General features: G+C 43.7%; 3 protein-coding genes across 3 annotated transcripts; 2 read left to right on the plus strand and 1 right to left on the minus strand.

The window, feature by feature from the left end:
* Nucleotides 1–3004: 3004 nt before the first annotated feature.
* LOC124659055 (protein RETICULATA-RELATED 4, chloroplastic-like) lies at nucleotides 3005–6519 on the plus strand. The gene is made up of 8 exons (XM_047197014.1): nucleotides 3005–3529; nucleotides 3726–3794; nucleotides 4744–4875; nucleotides 4968–5021; nucleotides 5120–5164; nucleotides 5886–6025; nucleotides 6195–6320; nucleotides 6402–6519. The coding sequence occupies exons 1-8, from the start codon at nucleotides 3005–3007 to the stop codon at nucleotides 6454–6456; spliced, it is 1146 nt and encodes a 381-aa protein (XP_047052970.1). The 3' UTR covers nucleotides 6457–6519.
* A 2282-nt stretch (nucleotides 6520–8801) lies between these two features.
* Nucleotides 8802–12617, minus strand: LOC124658899 (cysteine-rich receptor-like protein kinase 15). Its single transcript, XM_047196895.1, has 7 exons — nucleotides 11741–12617; nucleotides 11161–11271; nucleotides 10861–11042; nucleotides 9782–9992; nucleotides 9473–9710; nucleotides 9198–9348; nucleotides 8802–9110 (listed from the first exon to the last, which is right to left on the minus strand). Exons 1-7 carry the CDS (start codon nucleotides 12615–12617, stop codon nucleotides 8802–8804), a joined length of 2079 nt encoding a protein of 692 aa, XP_047052851.1.
* Nucleotides 12618–19190: 6573 nt separating this feature from the next.
* On the plus strand, nucleotides 19191–20603 carry LOC124660044 (60S ribosomal export protein NMD3-like). Its single transcript, XM_047197841.1, has one exon. The coding sequence runs from the start codon at nucleotides 19191–19193 to the stop codon at nucleotides 20601–20603; it is 1413 nt and encodes a 470-aa protein (XP_047053797.1).
* The last annotated feature ends 113 nt before the right edge of the window (nucleotides 20604–20716 follow it).

The raw sequence follows: 20716 nt of genomic DNA on the forward strand, positions 1-20716 counted from the left end.
TCAATTCAGCTGCACACTGGAAACGGACTTGCTCGCAAGAGTTTATCGATAGCAACAGTTTTATAGCAGTAGCAGTAGTGAAATATCAGCAGAGTAACAAAGACAGCAGTAGTGATTATAGTAAACAGCAAGATTAAAAATACTGTAGGCACAGGGATGGATGAACGGGCGTTGCATGGATGAGAGAAACTCATGTAATAATCAAGGTAGGGCATTTGCAGATAATAATAAAACGGTATCCAAGTACTAATCAATCCATAGGCATGTGTTCCATATTTAGTCGTACGTGCTCGCAATGAGAAACTTGCACAACATCTTTTGTCCTACCAGCCGGTGGCAGCCGGGCCTCTAGGAAATCTATCGGAAATTAAGGTACTCCTTTTAATAGAGCACGGAGCAAAGCATTAACACTCCGTGAACACATGTGATCCTCATATCACCGCCTTCCCCTTCGGTTGTCCCAATTTCTGTCACTTTGGGGCCTCGGGTTCCGGACAACAATACGTGTATACAACTTGCAGGTAAGATCATAAAGCAATGAATATCATCATGAATTGATAACATGTTCAGATCTGAGATCATGGCACTCGGGCCCTAGTGACAAGCATTAAGCATAACAAGTTGCAACAATACCATAAAAGTACCAATTACGGATACTAGGCATTATGCCGTAACAATCTTATGCTATTACATGACCAATCTCATCCAATCCCTACCATCCCCTTCAGACTACAGCGGGGGAATTACTCACACATGGATGGGGGAAACATGGCTGGTCGATGGAGAGGCGTCGGTGGTGATGATGGCGATGATCTCCTCCAATTCCCCATCCCGGCGGAGTGCCAGAACGGAGTTTCTGGTCCCGAGACGGAGTTTCGCGATGGCGGCGGTGTTCTTGATGTCTTCTGGTGATTTCGTCTAACCCCCGTGCGTTTTTAGGTCGAAACCTTTAAGTAGTCGGAAGGGAGGCACCTGGGGCTACCCGAGGCGCCGCCACCATAGGCTGGCGCGGCCCAGGGGCCTGCCGCGCCGCCTGGTGGGGTGGCTGCCTCGTGGCCCCCCTCCTTCACGGTCTTCTGGCTCCGTTATTGTTCTGTGAAAATAGGCCCATTGGAATTAATCCCGGGGATTTTCCTGAAAATTGAGTTTCTGCACAAAAACGAGACACCAGGGCAATTCTGCTGAAAACAACGTTAGTCCATGTTAGTTGTATCCAAAATACACAAATTAGAGGCAAAATAATAGCAAAAGTGTTCGGGAAAGTAAATACATTTTGGACGTATCACTGGCCTTGCGGCGTGCCAGGTAGACGACGTGGGCATGTTGTTGTTTTCGCGCTCATCTAGTCCAACCCAAGATTGATGTTTCGGGAAAGTGGGAAAACACGTTTTCTTTTAATATTGGATATCTGAACTGGCCAACCGGTACGATTGACTACTGTGTAGTCAAACCTAAGATTTAATGCTAAAGAACAACGTAGCAGTACCCAAACCAGCCTGTTAGTTAGGGCTCCTATATGCTACCTCCACCCCAAAGTTTAAGGTTTATTTTTTTTGAAAAGTCAAACCAAGAAAAATTTGACCAAACTTCTAGAAAAGTGTGGCAACAAATATGATATTTTGTAGATACCGTATGAAAATATATTTTTATTATCTATTTAATGATATTAATTTTATATTTTGCATTTTAATGATATTTAGTAAAAACTTAGTCAAACTTGACAAAGTTTAACTTTCTAAAAGTAATATAAGACTTAAACTTTGGGATGTGATAGTATCACTTATTATGGCCCCAAAGCAAAGTTCCGCTAGGAGAAAAGGTTGAGTTGGGCTGGCCCATTTACCCTTGCTACCTTCCTTCGCACACACGATTCAATTAGGTCTATATGGTTTACTCTTATGATTTTCTCGGGGATTTCTACTAAGTTACTTTTTAAAAAATATTCAGTTTTTTTTAAATATTAAAAATTAGATTAAAACGAAAATACGTTTCTGATCCCGTGCACAGCTGCTCTCGGTATCACTGCGCTTCATTCTCGCCAAGATTTGCGTGCTCGCGTTGTATTCCTATGGGAAATTATTTTATATTCAAACCTCTGCCACTCACATGGCCCAGAACTGTCAACGCATTTAACACGAACATTGTTGTTAGCTACTCTCGGTACAGATGGAGGTCGCAGAATGGATCGATCTTGTAGCCTACTGCACTTGCCATACATGTATCGTGCTGCAACATTTATTTCTGTGTATCCTGTAGCACAGGGATTCCAAAACTAGAAACAAGCTCATATGAGCCCGGGTGTAGAAACACCATGCCCAGATTAAAAAAGATTTGAATTTTAAAAGCCCATACTTAAAAATAGTTCAGATTAATAAAGTGTTATATTTAAAAAAGTTTAAATCTGAAAAAGTTAAAACCTAAAAAACTCATAATTTAAAACTATTCAAAAAAAATTAAAATCAAAATAAAAAATTGTTCAAAAACAAAAATGTTCCAACCTAAAAAAGGTTTAAAATAAATTTTTTTTAAATAAATGAAAAGTTCAAAAAGTTCAAAAAATCACAACCGAAACAAAATACCGGTTAAAACCAAAAAACCAGAAGAAAGCACCGGGCCGAGAAACCAAAAAAGGTAAAAAAAAAGCCAATAGAATAGGCCAGGCCCAGTTAGTGTCCGCTACCCACCCAGGCGGCCCAGCCCGCGGCACCGCGCTCCGTAACCAACGGGAAAAGGGTGGGCCCGGTTCCCCGCGTGTGAGGAACCAATCGCCGCCGTCCGTGATCGTCGGTGGAATCTCGTAGATTCCCAAGTCCAAGCCAGCCAACCAAAACCTCGTTGACAGGTCTGACGACCGCCCCAACACGCGGCCGCCCTCGTTGCCTCCGCCCACGCGCCCACCAAAAACCCCGCCGCCCGCCCGCGCTCTTTACACCCCACGCCCACGCCGCCGCCTCCCTCGCGGCGCCCCCATTCCTTCCCTTTCCCTCCCGCCGCCGCCGCCGCCATGGCCTTCCACTCCCCAATGTCGCCCTCCTCCTCCTCCGCCCTCTCCGCCCACCACCACCCGCTCGGCCAGCTCCACCTCCACCCCCGCCTCAACCCCTCCCGCCTCCCCCTCCTCCGCTCCCTCCCGCCCCGCCTCCGCCTCCGCATTCCCCGCCCCCAACTCCCTCCCCTCCCCCTCGCCCTTCCCTCCTCCAACGACGGAAACAACAACAACGGCAACAACAACGACGGCGACGGCAACGATGACGGCGAAGCAGAGGACTCCTCCGACGGGAACCGCGGGGAGGCCCTGTTCGTGCTCGCGCAGGTCGGCCGCAAGCTCGAGACCCTGCCCGCCGACCTCGCCGCTGCAATCGACGGCGGCCGCGTCACGGCCGAGATCGTGCGCCGCTTCGCCGACATGGACGCCTCGCCGCTGCTCCGCTGGCTCCTCCAGTTCCGGGGGTTCAGGGAGCGCCTCCTCGCCGACGACCTCTTCCTCGCCAAGCTCGCCATGGAGTGCGGCGTCGGCGTCATCGCAAAGGTCCGCCCCTCACACGGATCGATCGTGGATTCATCATCAATGCTTTCGAATATTTTTCCTTATCCTATCTTGTTTTGATCTTCGGAAAAAAAATAATGGAACACGGTTTATTTTGGGTGAGGTTGGATTATCTCTTCTCTTGTGTAATGCTGCTCATCTGACCCTTTTCTCTGCTGCTCTGTTTTTTTTTGTTCAGACTGCGGCGGAGCTTCAGAAGAGAGGGGACAATTTTGTCAACGAGCTCGACATCGTCATCTCTGACGTGGTACATATGCTTCTGCTACTACTACATCTACAGCTGCTATTACTGAATCCACACAATTTATATATTTGTACACGAATAACGTGTACCCTTGAAATCAAAGTACCAACCAAGCCCAGGAACACAGTATGCTATCAAGCTGTCTTTTTTTTTTGTGCGAATTGATATCAAGCTGTCTTTTATAATATTCATTACTCAATGTCAACTTTATTGGAAAATCCTACTTGCTGCTATATGACAGTAATGCTTGTCACTAAGTGCAGTAATCCGTCTAATATTGATAAACCATGGTCAACAGAGTTGATGTATGCTCTCCTGCAAGTGTTCGGATTACATCTTGTCACGAGTTTAATACTGCTCTTACTCTCATAATTCTCAACTACATACATTACCACATAAGTTGAAAAATACTCAACTATGATCCTAGCAGAAGCCACACAAAGTTGGAACTGAAATCATGCGAGCTTCAATCTTATAATGCGGTGATACATCTTTGTTTTCCAACATCTAGAATGAAGCTACTTTATCTGCTTGATTTGCTAGCATCAGCAGGGTGTTTTGTAATATTAACTCCATGCAAGCAACAAACTTGGCTCTGTTTAACACTGGTTATGGAGGGAGGCCTTCTTGCAATAATTGCAGATTTCGGAAGAGATTTGCATCATTTCTTTTTGTATCATGGGACTGATTCTTCCTATCTTGTTAAATGTAAAAGAATAATCAAGCACAGAAGAAAATTTTAAAACTATCCCAAATGTACCTACAGAACTCTGGTGCTTATGGAACTGTCCTGTTAAGAATCCGAAAAAAAAAGATTATCTGATTTCGCTTTTTTTTTTCTTCAATTGATGATGTAATTCACTAGCTGATGTTAAATAATTTCAGTGTGAGTATTAATACTGCCAAATCATTTGCAACACAATCTAATTCAGTTGCTTCTTGTGCTACCCAGGTTATGGCAATCGTCGCAGATTTCATGCTTGTCTATCTTCCTGCACCAACTGTCTCTCTGCAACCACCACTTTTGAAAAATGCTGGACTTATTGCCAGTTTTTTCCACAACTGCCCAGACAATGCTTTCCAGGTAACCTAAACTTGACTTTCTTATCAACTTGAATACACCCTTTTAACCTCTGTCCCTTTGTGCTAAAACAATTAATGTGAACTCTTTTCCAGATTGCTTTGGCTGGAAGATCATTCTCACTTCTGCAGAGGCTAGGAGCTATTGTGGTGAACTACATTCTTTTTTATGTGTTTTATTTTGATACTCACATTGTGACCTCAAATTTGGTGTTATTGGTCAACTAACACCTGTGGCCCCTTTGCAGAGAAATGGTGCGAAGCTTTTTGTAGTCGGAACTAGTGCTTCTCTGGTAAGCTTGCCATCTTAACAAAGCTGTATTGTGATGAACTGGTGACCATCACGAGCAACCTCTTAAATTTTTGTTAGCGAAAATGCCATTGTTATTTTTTTCTCTGAGCAGCAAATACTAGAAGCGAATCCTATTATGAAGTTTAACTAAAGAATTTGAAAAATAAAAAAATGTCTATGCGAAATTAATCGATTATCACTATATATGCACAAAAGATTCCATTAGGATAAACTATGCATGTTATTAACCTTCAATTCTAGTAATTTCAATGTAGTAATGCATTATTCGTCCGATACAATATTGAGAGCTAATTTTCTTGAAGATCTAACCACTTTCCATGACTAAATATGTATGGACTTTATGTAGAAGTTCAACAGATCTCCAGAAAAATTGTATGCAGGGGCTTGCTACCTCTAAGGTTTTATTTTCTGGTGACAATGCTCTGGTAAAACAGAAACTCCAGAAAGCTATTGCCATACTGTCTGGTAGTGTGTTTCCTAGGTTAAATAAGTTTTTTTTTTCTCAAGAAATCGGCAGGAGTACTGCTTTCAGTTAGAAGAAACAATGCTGTAATTACAGACATGGATTTTTTCCGAATTTAATGTTTCTGTTCTGGAAGGAACAGTCTAGTAACTGTGTTCGTTAATCCTTAATTCTCTGATCTCTAGAATCTTAGATGATATGGGAACCCTGTAATATTTGCAAATTCCATCTTTCCCAGATTGGTACTGGTGTCACTAGTGCGCTGATCAAAGCAAGGAAGGCTGTTGACAAAGAACTTGATGACGAAGTTGAGGATATTCCAGTTTTATCAACTAGTGCTGCCTATGGTGTATACATGGCGGTTTCTAGTAACCTCAGGTGAACATATGCAGAATAAATGCTCAATTGTATTCATTATGTTGTTTAACATGGGCAACCATAGCAAGGCATTTAGCATTTGTCGACAATCCAGTCTCTAAAATCGAAAGCACAAATGGTCACTGCACTGTTATTGATAATAACAAATGAAATGTGCATACTTCATCAGGTACCAGATTTTGTCTGGTGTGATCGAGCAGAGGATGCTGGAGCCTGTACTACATAATCACAAGCTGTTGTTGAGTGCATTGTGCTTTGCCGTTCGGACAGGAAACACATTCTTGGGCTCCTTACTGTAAGTTCAAGTTACACTTCCGTTGCTAGAAATGTCGTCCCTGCCATGACAGTATCACTTACTGGTGAACTTTATGAACAGATGGGTGGACTATGCCAGGATGGTTGGCGTTCAGAAGGTCCAAGAAGAGATCTAAAGTTGCTGCAACTTATCACTGAGTTACATCGGTTGTCACTACGATGCCTTGGCTGCTCCGGAAACTCTCTCATACAGATTTCGGTTTTTTGCTGGAACCTAGAAAAGGATAGAATACCTGTCGAATTGTCATGAACATCACTGTATTTTTCTCGTATCTTGCAACTTGCAAGACCTATAGAATGAAAGTTTATCCTTTCCAGCATTGAGTTGCCTTGTTCATCTGTGTATTCATATATTTCAATGTGGTCCGAGTTTGGGTCTTGGAACTCTGGGAGGATCAAGAGCATCCCAAAAGAGTTCCTGTGAGTGCATCAGGCTTAAATCTGTGATCCTGTTATGTACATGTCACTCCTACCATGTTAGCTAATTACTGGCGAACCTGTTTTTGAGCAGGTTGGTTGAGTATGCCAGATTGCCAGGTGGATATGCGTTAACAGGGTTGCAGATCTGAAGTTACACAAGTAACTAGTCTCTTCTCTTATCTTTTCTCGAGTATGTGTGCTGCCTGCCTCGTGAAATATTGCTATTCTCTTGATAGGGGACATGTTGTAACTGGAATTTACACTTGTTTAAAGCTGGATAAAGTAGAGCATTCCTGCCCATTCTCAACTGCCGGTTAGATTTATCTGCCTGAATCAACAACTGAGAACACCGGTGAACGGTAGGTAGTGAACCTGTGGTACGAAGTACAATATATATCAACTCCTGAGTCGTCAACGGTGGAGACGTGGAGTTCCATCTATGCTCTATAGCAAGACCCGGCTGCCGTGCTATGTATAAACACCCCAAGGCCGAAGCGGCTGCATCATATGCCGGCGCCTGCTGCAGGCCATGGCCGCAGCCACTCTCGAAACGTTGTTGCCAAACCAAGCCATGCCGGCGCCTGCAGCAGTAGTTGTACTCCTCCCAGTCCTACCGATGGAGGTGCATCAGATGTGCCGCTCGCTGGCCACCGTGGACGTCGTTGCACCGGTCAACTGGAGCCTCTTGGCTGACAAACCTCGGTCGTGAACCTGCGGCCTTAGAACTGGAGCCTGCCGGCCAAGTCACCTTTCCTCATGGAGCCACACTGGCGCAAAAAACCACGCCGTCCTCGGTCGTGCATGAACCCCCCGCCAGTGAACAGGAGCCTAACGGCCAAGTCCAACAGTTTCCCTCATGACCTTATGTAGTCATGGTGCTACACCGGCGCAAGAAAGCACACAATCTTTGATTGATATCGCATCGTCGTTGTCGATCACCTCAGGCGTGAAGGCTGAACTGGTCCCTGCTGGCAACGAACAATGCGGGCATGGCACCGTGGTCCGACCTGCTGGTGCCGAGACGGCGAAATAGGGCCTGGTGCCAACTCTTTGCTGGTACTACTCCTACAGTCCTAATACTACACTGCTTACTCGATACTGCAATCCCTGGTCATGATGCTAGTCTACCAAAGTCGAGAGCGGCCTCTAGCAAACCATGTTTGAGACGACGGAAGCCACACATCGTCAGGTTCAGCAACAACCAGAGAGAAAGAAAATTAGCATGTCCTATCAACTGGGCATCAGCCGGCGCGAGCCATATGCCTGTCGTGTATGCACAGGCACTCGGCAGAGCACTCGGCCACTGCCTGTTCTCAGCCCCTCTTGACTCCGGAACGGTGTCGCGCGGCTTTTGGCCCGGTGCGTCGCATCTCTTGTGCACTCCGGCGATTTCAATTAGTGTTGCAGGTGAAGAGGGAAGCCTATGCTCACCATCAGAGCTTTGCCCAAGAAAGGATCAAACAGCTTCTACAGAAATACGCGAAACATGATCTTGGGTATCACGTTTCGCGTATGTGGTGTGGCCGTAAGCACCTCAGCCCAAAGCTATTCTTTGCCGATTTTCAGGGGTCGGTCAAAACCATTTGTTGGTTGCCCTCTGGCCCAACCATATGATATGGGTAAGCTTCTCTTGCTAGCTAACTTATGCCTTTTTTCCTCTACAACTTAAGGGTTACTATTAAAATGTAGATCCTATTTATGCTAATTTGGTTATGCTATAGGTCGTTCCTACTATGGCTGGGAGTTGGCACCTAAGATCGTGTATCTGGATAGTTCCATCGACTCTCAAGCGACATTACTCATACCAGAATGAATGGACCCGTGTGGTTACTGCTAATTGTTTCAGCTGCTTAAGTAAGTGCTTCTCAACTACTTCATTTGGTATGTCTGCCTTTGTTTGGCTTATTTAGGCTTGAACAAGTGAAGAAATATTAGGTACGATACAGTAGTTAAAACTTGTAGAGTCTTGTTTCGATTATTGTACAACTCACACGAGTCTCATTGCTAGTTCTTTCAGTAACAACTGAAACAAAGTGATCAACTATCTGCCATCTTGCTCCGCAGTGATGGTTACATCATTAAAACTGCATGGAACAACCACACTAAATGATTCGTGTACCTTTGATACCCTTAGGTTAAAGAACGCAGGGGTATTAGGCTCTGGAAGAGTAACACTCTCGCTGTTTAACATTGAAACGACGTCTGACATGGTTGGTCGATCATCTGCACTCTCTTGGACGCACATTAGTGCGATGTTAATGTACCTCCTAGCCTCTGATGTATGGATCTCATTGGCAATTGATGATTCTATAAGCTCAAGCCAGCTTCCTCCTTCCCAGACCTGCCATGACTGCAAAAAGCAGGAACGTATCTCCATGAAAAAAAATCACTTCAGTCTACAGAATAATACACTCGTGTGTGTGAGTTAGATGCTCACGTATCCAAGGAGGTTAAGGAAGTCTCCATATTGATGAAAACCAGAATTCCTTTTTCCACTAAGGATCTCAAGAAGTAACACACCGAAGCTGAACACGTCAGATTTGATTGAGTAAATGCCTTCAGATGCATACTCCGGAGACATATAACCGCTGAAATGAGTGAGAAGCACACGGAAAATATTATATCAAAACTTACAATTTGATTGATAAACTAATAAATGGTATTGTAGGCAGTAGCTATGGTGTGATTTATTAATTAGAAAGATATGCTTACTATGTTCCCACTACCCTCTTTGTGCTTCCTTGAGTATCATTAGAGCTGAAAATTTTTGCTAGGCCAAAATCAGAAATTTTAGGATTCATATCCTGGTCCAACAGAATGTTGCTGGCCTTAAGGTCTCTGTGTATAATGCGCAGCCGAGAGTGCTTGTGGAGATACAGAAGACCTTGGGCTATCCCTTCAATTATCACACGTCTTTTAGTCCAATCAACCAAAGCTGTTCTGTTTTTATCTGCATATTAGAGAGCATTTTTAGTATGGAAAAAATGCAATATAAATTTTGTCAAAAAACATTATGCATACCAAATATAAAGAAGTCCAAGCTTTTATTTCGCAAATATTCGTACACCAAAAGTTTTTCCTCTCCCTGAATGCAACATCCCATCAGCTTGACCAGATTATTGTGTTGTAGTTTTGCAATAAGTTCAACTTCATTTTTGAATTCAGTGAAACCTTGTCCTGAATGTGAGGCAAGCCTTTTAACTGCAATCTCCATTCCACATGGTAATTGGCCCTGGAAGTATGTACAAAACAAAACTCCAGGCATTATTTTGTAGTACCAAAAAGACAGGAAAAGAGGGTTTTGCAAGCTATCCATGGGAAAAAAAATGCGGAGTACTTCGATTATTTCCAACATCACATATCCAAGATGCAGCCTTAGTATCTATTTTACTGCATTCCATATATTTCCTTCTGAATTTTACTCTATTTTCCAATAGGACAAAATAACAAGTTTATGGAGAGTTTCCTGATTTTGTTTCTTTCTAGCTTATAAGGCTCCATATGATGTTGCTTATGCTAATCCTGTTTCGTTGAGATAAATTTATATAGCTGAGTTTGTAGCTACATATATGTTTATCAAGTTGATGTTGTATCTTTTTTTAGTCCGTAAAATCGATAATATATCCAAAAGAGTGCAACTGTCTTTTGGCCATAGGTTGCTAACACAAGATAAATGACATGATAACTTCCATTGTAGTATATTGGAACTTAATATTCCATTTCACTGCATTGCATCTATTTCCTTATGAATTTAACTCTGTTTTCCAGTAGGACAAAATAAACGAGTTTGTGAAGAGTTTTCTGATTTATTATTATTTTTGAATTAAGGTTCCATATTTCATAGTGATACAATTATTGGAACTTATATAAATAATATTCCAAAGTAGCTTAAAAAGGAAACACAGCATAGGAAAATTACTGAGGGATTAGGCTACCATAAATATAGCGCCACTGTACATATTGATAAATGTGTTTTTGGCATGCACGCGCCAATGCATTTGTTATTACCAGATAAACCAAAGATAACGCTATAGTTTTTGGAATATGTGAATCTATTTCAGACAATTAATCTAGTTATCCTTTGGGTCAGTAGCACTTACCTTGTAGACGGGGCCAAAACCACCTCGCCCAAGCATGTTTTCCTTGGAGAAGTTTTGTGTAGCCTGCAATATCTCATAGAAGTCAAAAAGAGTGAACTCTGAACTATTATCTTCCAATCTCCAAACCAGTTTGTCTTCTTCCGGCCTATTCGTGAAAGATTGTTCCGGTAAGTTTACCCTCCCTAAATTGAGAGGGCACACAAATATACACGTTAGTTTTGCTCTCCAAACTGAAGTCTGACTACTGAAATACGTGGTAGTTTTTCTAACCTTGTTGTGACTGAATCGCGATAACAACACCTTTTCGCCTTCTTCTCAACCACAGGATGGAACAGATAGAGCACATAAGTATTGACAGTAATGGACCAGCCACTGCAATAATCCACAGCACCCTCTTTTTTGATTTGCGTCCTAGGGAACAAAAAATGTATAGTTCTCATATATAAATAGAAACGAATTTATTTTGTGATAGAGACAATTAGAGATCAGTTACTGGTTGAGGATCATCTCACTCGACCAAACATCGCCTGCTGACCATTGGTCAGTTGGCCCTATTTGACCAATTTTCTTTCACCTTTGAACGTCTTATTTCTTTCACCTGTTGAGAATTAAAATTTCTATTGTCTTTGAACATTCTTCTCTTTTTGATTGACTTAATTTAGTTCTTATATTTATAAATTTTATTCATCTAGTTCCGAGCTCAGGTCTACTAATCCAAAGATCCTACGAGTTAAACTTAACAAGTTAATTATCATATATTAATTAAAAGTTATCTAGGTGGTGGTTTTCCTACTAAGGGGAAGATTGTGTAGGATCAGCCATGAAAAAGAATTCCATACGTGATGTCAAGTGCCGTGTGAAGGATGCGAACTTTACATACCGTGCTGCTCGACAGTCGTTTGCACCAACGGGTCTGGAGGTGGCGCCGCAGGTGGTGGCACTGACAGCGAGCCAAACATGGCAACTGGCGTAGACTCTGCTGTAGTGTTGTTGATCGCCGGAACTTCAGGGGCCAAGTTGATGATACGCAGCACAGGTTCTCCTCGGAAGAATGGGTAAATCTCGTACCTCATGTTACACCATGTCCCAAGGACTCGACCACCTCGCGGTCCATCGAGGTACTGGAACGTCAGCTGTGACACGACCTGAAAACAGGCCGTGCAGTTCTCGGCGGTCAGGTGGGGCGTGCACTCCATAAGGCTGTACAACGTCGGGAAGGAGCTGACATCTAAGCGCGAGGTCATGAACCTCGTCGAGCTGTTGGCGGCCGACTGGCCCGTGCTATTCAGAAGTGTGAACAAGAAGAGCCTGAAGGAGTAGGCGCTTGTCGGGAAGTTCTGAGAGTTGCTGAGCATGGCCCATTTCTGATCGCCGGCAGTGTTGCTGAGAAAATTCTGGTTGGAGTACCTGAGCATGCATTCATCGTAGTACAAGGTGGCGTCCTTATTGTGCGCGCAGAGCTGCTGCCCGTCCTGGAAGGCGGTAACAACACAGCCCTCGCAGACTTCGGCGGTGGTGTTCCCGTAGCAGAGCGTGAGGGCGAAGACCATGTCCGGAGCATGGCCTACGGTGTCGGTGGCGAAGAGCTGGGTGGCTTCAGACACAGCCTTCTTGGGGAGGGTGGCCGAGAGGAGACCGAGGTTGGCTAGGTAGGTGCTGTTTGATGTGTAGTTGCCGCTATTGCCGCACACTGGCCATTGGGCAGCAACGAAGGGGAGGAGAAGCAGGAGGAGGAGGGTGAAGATAACCATGGCCATCGACTCACGTTGGGAAGAAGATCCTAGGGGATGTTTATAAAAGAACAATGCAACACCAAGTTACTCCTATCAACATCACACTCACAGAATTGTGCTTGGACGTACGTCCGATTGCAGTTAGTTAGCCGCCGATCGAGATTTGAGACTGAACAGTTCATGCTTGACGTAATAGTTGCCTACGTTGGAAAAAGAATGATATGAAGCGACTAGAGAGTTATGGTTTTCTCAAGGACAAGTTGTTCTCCGATTGCGGGACCAGATAGATAGCAGCAAAATGGATTTGGCGGCGAGTAATACCCCATCGTCATAAAGTTCTTCTCTGGCTTTGCATACCAGCAAAATGGGAGGCTCAAGACAAAGGACAATATGGCAGTGAAGAAATGGTTCTTGGACGCTGGATGTGATTCACTGCCTGGCACTCGAGCCAATCGATCACATTGAGTTACACTATGAGAATGCTCAGCTTTTTTGGGGGTTAAGCTTGGGATGCACGTGCAAGTCGCTGAAGCAAACACTATTGCCTCCTTCCTCGAACAAATTCAGAATTGCCTCCTTCCTCGAACAGGTTCAGAAATCTTCAGTTTCAAACACATGGCCAATTTGCTTTGCGGCCCTATGTCTTGTAGCTTTGGAGGGCGAGAAATGAAGAATTTTAAACCACAAGATGACCACTCTACAACGGTTGCTCGCAGAGCTGCTGAAGAGGTGAGACTATGGTCGAGTAGATCGAACAAACTTGAAACAGCTCTTCTCCTGTGGGCTGACAGACTGATGGTTTGAGTCTTCTTTTCGTTTCTTTCTACTTCTTCCTTCTACTTACCAGCTTAAAACCTGGTTGTAAATACTACGACCTCGTTTCAGTTGTTTGCAATGCAACAAAAATACAGTAAATATTTCATTTACTCCATAGCCAATGTTACATATACCCAGTTCAAATGCATTGCAATACTACAAATGAGAGCACATACCATTACACATGGTGATGTGTAAGACGACCCACCACCAAGAACCTGTAGTGACTCATGTGCCTCTAGTGTCACTTCAAATGGTGGGTTGGAAGTTGGCTTAGACGGAGCTTTTAGTAGATCCCCGAAATTCACTCCCAAAAGCGTACTCCCTGTGTTCCATATTAGTTGTCGCTGATTCGGATTTATCTATACACACGAAGGGAGTAGAGAGGATTTTTAACTGAATTTTCAGCGAACGAAAAATCAGTGAATGTCACTGTATTTTTACATTTTGGTACAAATTGTGAGAATAAGAATATATCTTCTGCTGTCACTCATTAGTGTAAAAGGAGCTATTAATGTGGTAAAAAAAAACTATTCCCATGGGCTAGTGCACATCACCTCAACTAGCCCCATTGATATTGGATAGGTGCACTCATCACCTCAACTAGCCCCATTGATATTGGATAGGTGTACTCATTGGGATTAGAGGTGAAGGATGGACCAAAGTTAAGGTATGTCATGGTTGATAGCATACAGTAAGGAGTAAAATGGTAAATTGATGCACTATACACACTAAAACATGGAACTTAATTGAACTAGCTTAATTTGTAGATGGATCAATATATTTTTTTAGCGATAAAAGTGATTAGTCATTAGTCGTGTCAGGCCTAGGTTTTTTTAGTCCATAGTGGCAAGCCTACTGTTTGTGGCCCTCCATGCATTACTTGCTCTACTGCTCATACCTTGTGTCTCTCGCTGCCAGATGTTGCAGGCAAGAAGTAGGTATTTGTATAGAGATTAAGGTACGTATGGCGGACGTGAGACCTTGCCATATTGGCTCCTCCGCCACTGGCATCAATGCTAATTGCAGTAAGCAACAATCAATTAAATCTAGTTTGATGTGACATACATATACGCAAATGAATGGACTGCATCTTTTACGGAACTAGATAATGCCCCGCGCGATTGCTGCGGAATATTTGTTAAAATTGAAAGGCGCACAATTTATAAAGAGATAATATGCATACAAAAGCGAAAAGAAATAATGAAATGAGCAGTATTTGAGTTATGTAGCTCTAATTGGCATAAAATCAATTTAGGAATTGGACAATCATCCATAAAACAGCATGTTGTTCAACATTGTTTCCCAACAAAGCTAAATGATAACGATCGAATATTTTGTTATTTTATTTACTGATTAACACCCTACAATGGGGAATTTTGTCAAATTCAAATCGTAAAATTCACATTGATGCATTTTGAATGTACCATACTAATAATCCTTCTTAATATCTGTCACTTAAGATGCCCAAAGCGAGGTCAGCGCAACTGATTACACCCTGTTTGTTTTACAGAAGCGGAAACAGTAGATCATTACAGTGCCATGAATAATTAATCTTACAAACTTTTAGCTAAGTGGATGTAAGGTACACCCAGTATAGACATGTGTGGGAATTCACAAAAATAAAAGCCAAGATGGATTTAATATGAGACAACTAAAATAGAAGTATATGAGCTTATCAGACACGTCTAAGTGAATAGAAAGTCAAGATAGAAATGCGTAGTTGTATTACCTGAATAGTCAACTCTTACATCTTCGTTTCTCAATGAAAAAAAAGTCTTACATCTCCGTGAATTGCTGAATTGGAAATTTGGCCATCAAAATATAGAACTTCATGCGCAGCTCAATTTACTGATTGAACATAGCGGGATTATTTGACACAAGACAGTATCAAAGCCATGGATAAACATGTACACATTAGAGGGAAATATCCAAACAGTCTATAAGCTCAGATTAAGTCAACGGTGAAGATCCCAGGAGGCAAAAGAGATGCTTTTACGCAGCCGTGTCGTGCCGCAGGAAAGATAACCATCGATATTGCTAGAGGTGACACCCCTTGAGGGAGACGCTGCTGGGCTTTGGTCAGGGACGGAGCAGTGGCAGATTCCCGGCTATCAGCGATGCTTTGCTCCATGCTTTACAACCCAGTTAAAAACAACCAGAAAGAGGAATAGCTAGAATCGATAAAAAATCCTGGAAACAACAAAAAGAGAAGTGAAACCCTGCGAGTAAAATGAACTGGCGAGGGACTAATCAAGAAGACATATCATGTTGGAAAGCGATTCTGCTTGAAGCAATCGCGGGATCCTTCAATCTTCAAGCTGCAAGGATTAGTGGGAGAGGAAAGTCGCTCCTTTATATTGTTCACTGCACGGTGACAAAGAGATGGGATACGGAAACGGTTCAATCACCACGGTGGACTCGAAGGGACAGGAAGATGCGTGCAGTTTAATGTGGCTGCTGGAATTATGAAGTTGGCACACAAAGCTGGCTATAGTTAGTATTGATGACATAAATAAATAAAGAAGAGCTGGAGAGGAAGAGGTTTATTAAACAGGTCCACATGATGCGGTTTGCACATATGATTTGCTGATGTGGCATGCTTATGAGGTGGCATGCTTGCATGTTGAGAGAATTCATCTTAGTGGGTTGCTCCTATTTAGGTATTATAGATTCCCTCTTGCAGGCATCATAGGCCTTTAACAGCCGAGGCCAACCTTCCTGGCACACAACATATATCATTGATCATTGATTTATTTCTAGTTTTTCTAACCTTATCTCAGTTTCTGATGCTATATGAAGTTAATGTACTTCTTAACTCTTTTGACACCAGAGAATACCATGTCTACTTCTGGATTGAAAACAAATGAATCTGTACTTTAGCTGCAGCTCTTCTCTTTTGTCAGATGTAAATATTCATGTTCTAGTTCAACATTCATCCTCTTCTTCGATTATGTCCATCATCTCATTTTATCATTCACTTTCTTGCGAGCATTTGCTTAAAAAATGTCACCATCTCCATCCCCACCATCATAAAATTCTAAGTTTGTCTCATGTCCTGCTGATCATCAATGTCATGCCATTCAAAAATATTAAAGACCTTCACATGACGTTGGCACACAAGTTGGACCTTTAATTACTTTATTTCTCAGCAGCTATCACTACTCTCTCTTGGCATCCATCCTTTGTATTCTGGTCCCCAAATGTATCTTTAAACCATTTCACTGCACGTCATGTGTGTCCTTTGCCTGGTCCATTTATTTAGAGGACCAAACCATTTCACTGCACATCTTTAAAGCATTTCACTGCACATCTTTAAACCAATTCTCTTCTTGAAGTAGTTGGATTGGTCGTCATGTTGCTCTTGTACAAGGCTGGCTCGATTGAACAAAAAGTAGCCATGATCGGTCTACAAGTTAGCTAGCAACGCGTCCGTCACGCACTAGAAATGGATGGCCACAGGCACATTACGCACCTGCTTCTTTATTTCTTCAACTGACAGTGGTGTCCTACAAGAGCGCTGGTGCACTATGTATAACCAAGGTTTTTTTCCTTCTCATAAAAAAAAGGGTTTTGTTCCTTCTCAGTCTACTATTTTTATGGGAGAGCACCGGAATTAACGGTTACCGAAATCTCGAAAATCTCAGTAGTTTACCGTCCAAGTTAAAATAAACATTTGAATTCAAAACTTTTAGATCTTAAAATAAACAATAAAACTATTGTAACAACATCGTAGTGGTTGCCGGGAAGAGTGGTTAGACTTTCACACTTTCAACTGGGAGTAGAACTCGAACCCGCGATCACGGAGTCCTACACGGGTAGAGACTTACCACCACAGCAACCAAATCTATGCATTCGCAATTGCACTATTTAACATTCTTTCTGAAGTTTAAGTTCAAATTTAACCGAATTGTTTTGTCCGGTAGCAATGTTTCTCGTAGGGGAGCGAGAATTACAGTTTTTGGCGAGATTTCCAAAATCTTGTCCGAGAAAAAAATCATGTGTATAACAGTGCCTTGACTTGACATGATGTTTTTAATACTCTTCATGCTACGACAACACTCTCAAGATGCAGATTTCGGTTTATCTTGTTCTGTAGTGTTTTTTGGTAACTATCCTTCATTCCGTCATTATATCTTGTGGCCTTTGGCTCCCTGCTAATACAAGTAACTGTTTGTCTAACAGTTCAAATGGGTAAAATGGTATAAAAATATATCAAAATAGGGTGTAAAACTATAATTCACTATCAAATAATGGGTATGTACGTCTCAGGATGCACAGACCTAGAGGCTATTGTCTTGAAAAAGTAAATTATAATACGATATAGAGTGAAAATACGATATGAACCATACAAATTCAAAAGTCCTACCGCATAGGCAGAACTTCAAGGTGGCACGGTTTGTAAGAGAATGAAAATTTTATTACCTCCATCATCCGCAACAACCAAGAATGCACGGACAATTAAGAATGCATCGGGTCTCTTCCTACTGGTTGTCGAAGTGTGGATTTAGACACAAATACTAGCTAGTAGGCCCTCCAGGAAATGACGTCTCTGGGAAGCTCATGGTGTTGAAGTGTGGATTTAGATAAAACTGACCCCCTTTTTTTTTGGAAATTTAGCACAAAATGTTGTTATTTCAAAAAAAATGTAACTAATTTTCTTTCATGACTTTGTGCCCTAGTGTGTCATGAGTATAACTCCATGGTTCAGTGCTTCATGCTCTATAGCATAACTCCATGCTTAAGCGTGTCATGCTTGTAGTAGCCACTTTGAAAAAGCGTGACCAAATGTTCACACAATAGAAGGTAATTGTGCGCAAAGTTCAAAAGATTTATTCACATTACAGAAATAAAAAAAACATGCATGAGTTTGAAACAAAATGAAGTAGAAGAAAGAAATAAAAAAACATGAACCAAAATATAAAGATGGAAACACAAAATAGAAAATAAAAAATCTACTAGTAGAAAATAAAAAGATTATTTTACATAGTTATGAAGAAAAACTAGTATCCACCCACATAAGATAAAAAATTAAATAAATAGAACAAAGAAAATAAAATAGAAAAATAGAAAAAAGAACTTGTATCTGGGTCGGCCCAGATGAGAAGAGTGCGTTCTCTCTCGAAAAAAGATGAGACGAGTGCGTAGGCATTGGTTCGTCTTTCTCAACCAAAAAAAAATTAAACGTCTTTTTTTAGCATAGTTGTTAGAGCTCACTCAAGCTCTGTTCATATAACAATAAAATAAAAAGTGGTATTTTGGAGTTTCAAAAAGTCCAATTTTTATGTGAAATAGCTACACAACGTATCTATGTTTCTTGAAAGTTTTGGTAAGAAAAAGTTCTATTTTAAGCTATAGGGAAAAATGTGGTTGTAAAAAAAACTTTTTTTTAACAAGAAATTTTTCTTTTTGTGTAGTATAAAATACAAGGTACTTTTAAGACGAAGCATGTGACCTAGATACTAGAGATGTATATGTAGTCGTAAATTTTTCAGTATTTTAGAGACACACAAATATTGTTTTTGAATTTTGGATAACTACTCGGGAGCGTAATGGGCCTAAAGTATCAACATTGCAATTTGACAATATCATGGGCCTAAAGTATCCGCAATTCCAAATTTGAAAATATCATGGGCCTAAAGTATCCGCAATTCCAAATTTGACAAATCCTAACCCTAATCAAGTCGTATACCAGACACCAATAAAACCGTAGACACACACTTGCCGCCATCGCCCATCGATCTGGTCACCGTCACGCCGCCACAAACGCTTGCGATCGCAATGGCGTCGCCGCATCTGCCGTCCGGCGACACGCTGTTCCTCCCTCCTCCGTCGCATCCCTCCGCCGGCGCGTGCACGACGCTATGCTGCGCGTGCGGCGTCCCGATGCCGCCCAATGCGGCCAACACCTGCGCGCGCTGCCTCCGCGCGCGCGTCGACGTCACGGAGGGGGCGCCGCGCCACGCCGCCGTGGTGCACTGTCCCTCGTGCTCCTCCTATCTGGAGCCCCCGCGGCGCTGGACGCGCGCCGCGCCGGAGTCGCCCGAGCTCATGCAGCTGCTCCTCCGCCGCGTCCAGCGCCCGCTCCCGCGCCTCGGCCTCTCCCTCACCGCCGCCGAGTTCGTCTTCACCGAGCCGCACTCCAAGCGCTTGAAACTGCGCCTCCGCCTCCGCAGCGATGTACTCCGCGGCGTCGCGCTGGAGCAGGACCACGCCGTCGAATTCGTCGTCCACGACCGCCTCTGCGACTCCTGCGGCAGAGCAAGGGCAGACCCGGACCAGTGGTGCGCCGTCGTGCAGCTGCGGCAGCGCGCGTCGCACCGCCGCACGCTGCTCCACCTCGAGCAGCGGCTAGCCACTCTCGGTGCCGCCGACTCGGCGATCCGCGTCGAGCCTACCGCTGGAGGTCTCGACTTCTTCTTCGCGTCCCGGTCCCGCGCCGCCGGTCTAGTGGCCCTGATCGCCTCCCTCGCGCCGGCGCGCACGGATACAGCGAAGCAGCTCGTGTCGCACGACACCAAGAGCAACTCGTACCGCTATAAACACGCCTTCTCCGTGGAGCTCTGCCCGGTGTGCCGCGACGACCTCGTCTTCCTCCCAAGGGATGCCTCGCGCTCGCTCGGCGGGCTTGGGCCTCTTGTCCTCTGCGTGAAGGTCACCGACACGCTGGCCCTGCTCGACGCCTCCACCCACCGCGTCGTGCACCTCGGCATGAAGGAGTACGACCGCCACAGGTTCGAGCCCGTGCTCACCAGCCGGCAGCTCGTGGAGTACGTCGTGCTGGACGTCGATCCCTCGCCGGCCGCTGGCGACGCCAGGTTCGGGTACCAGACGGCGTACGTGCAAGTGGCCCGCGCGTCGGAGCTGGGCAGGAATGACGCCATCGTCACCGTGAGGACGCACCTCGGCCACCTCCTGGGCCCTGGCGACCGCGCGCTTGGCTACGACCTACGCGGCGCCAGTGCCAACGGCCAGGACATCGAGAACTACGGGCAGAGCCATTGCTTGCCGGACGCGGTGCTCGTCAAGAAGATCTACGAGAAGGGTGGGGGTGATAAGATGCATCAGGCAGGGAGCAAGCCTGATGACGGCGTGGTCGACATTGATGAGATTGCTATGGGGATAGGAGGCATTGATCTCGATCCGGCTGATGAGGTGGAGCTTGATGAGTTGCTCGAGGACCTCAGGCTTTAGAAGGGGTTCTTCGAAGCTTCTGATGTGATATTTTTCTAAGTTTGCCCAATGTTTTGCTAATTCTAGTTCCATTGTCGGAATGCGTGTGATTTTTTATTAGAATTAACCATCTC

Source organism: Lolium rigidum, chromosome 6, assembly GCF_022539505.1.
Source record: "Lolium rigidum isolate FL_2022 chromosome 6, APGP_CSIRO_Lrig_0.1, whole genome shotgun sequence".
NCBI lineage: Eukaryota > Viridiplantae > Streptophyta > Magnoliopsida > Poales > Poaceae > Lolium > Lolium rigidum.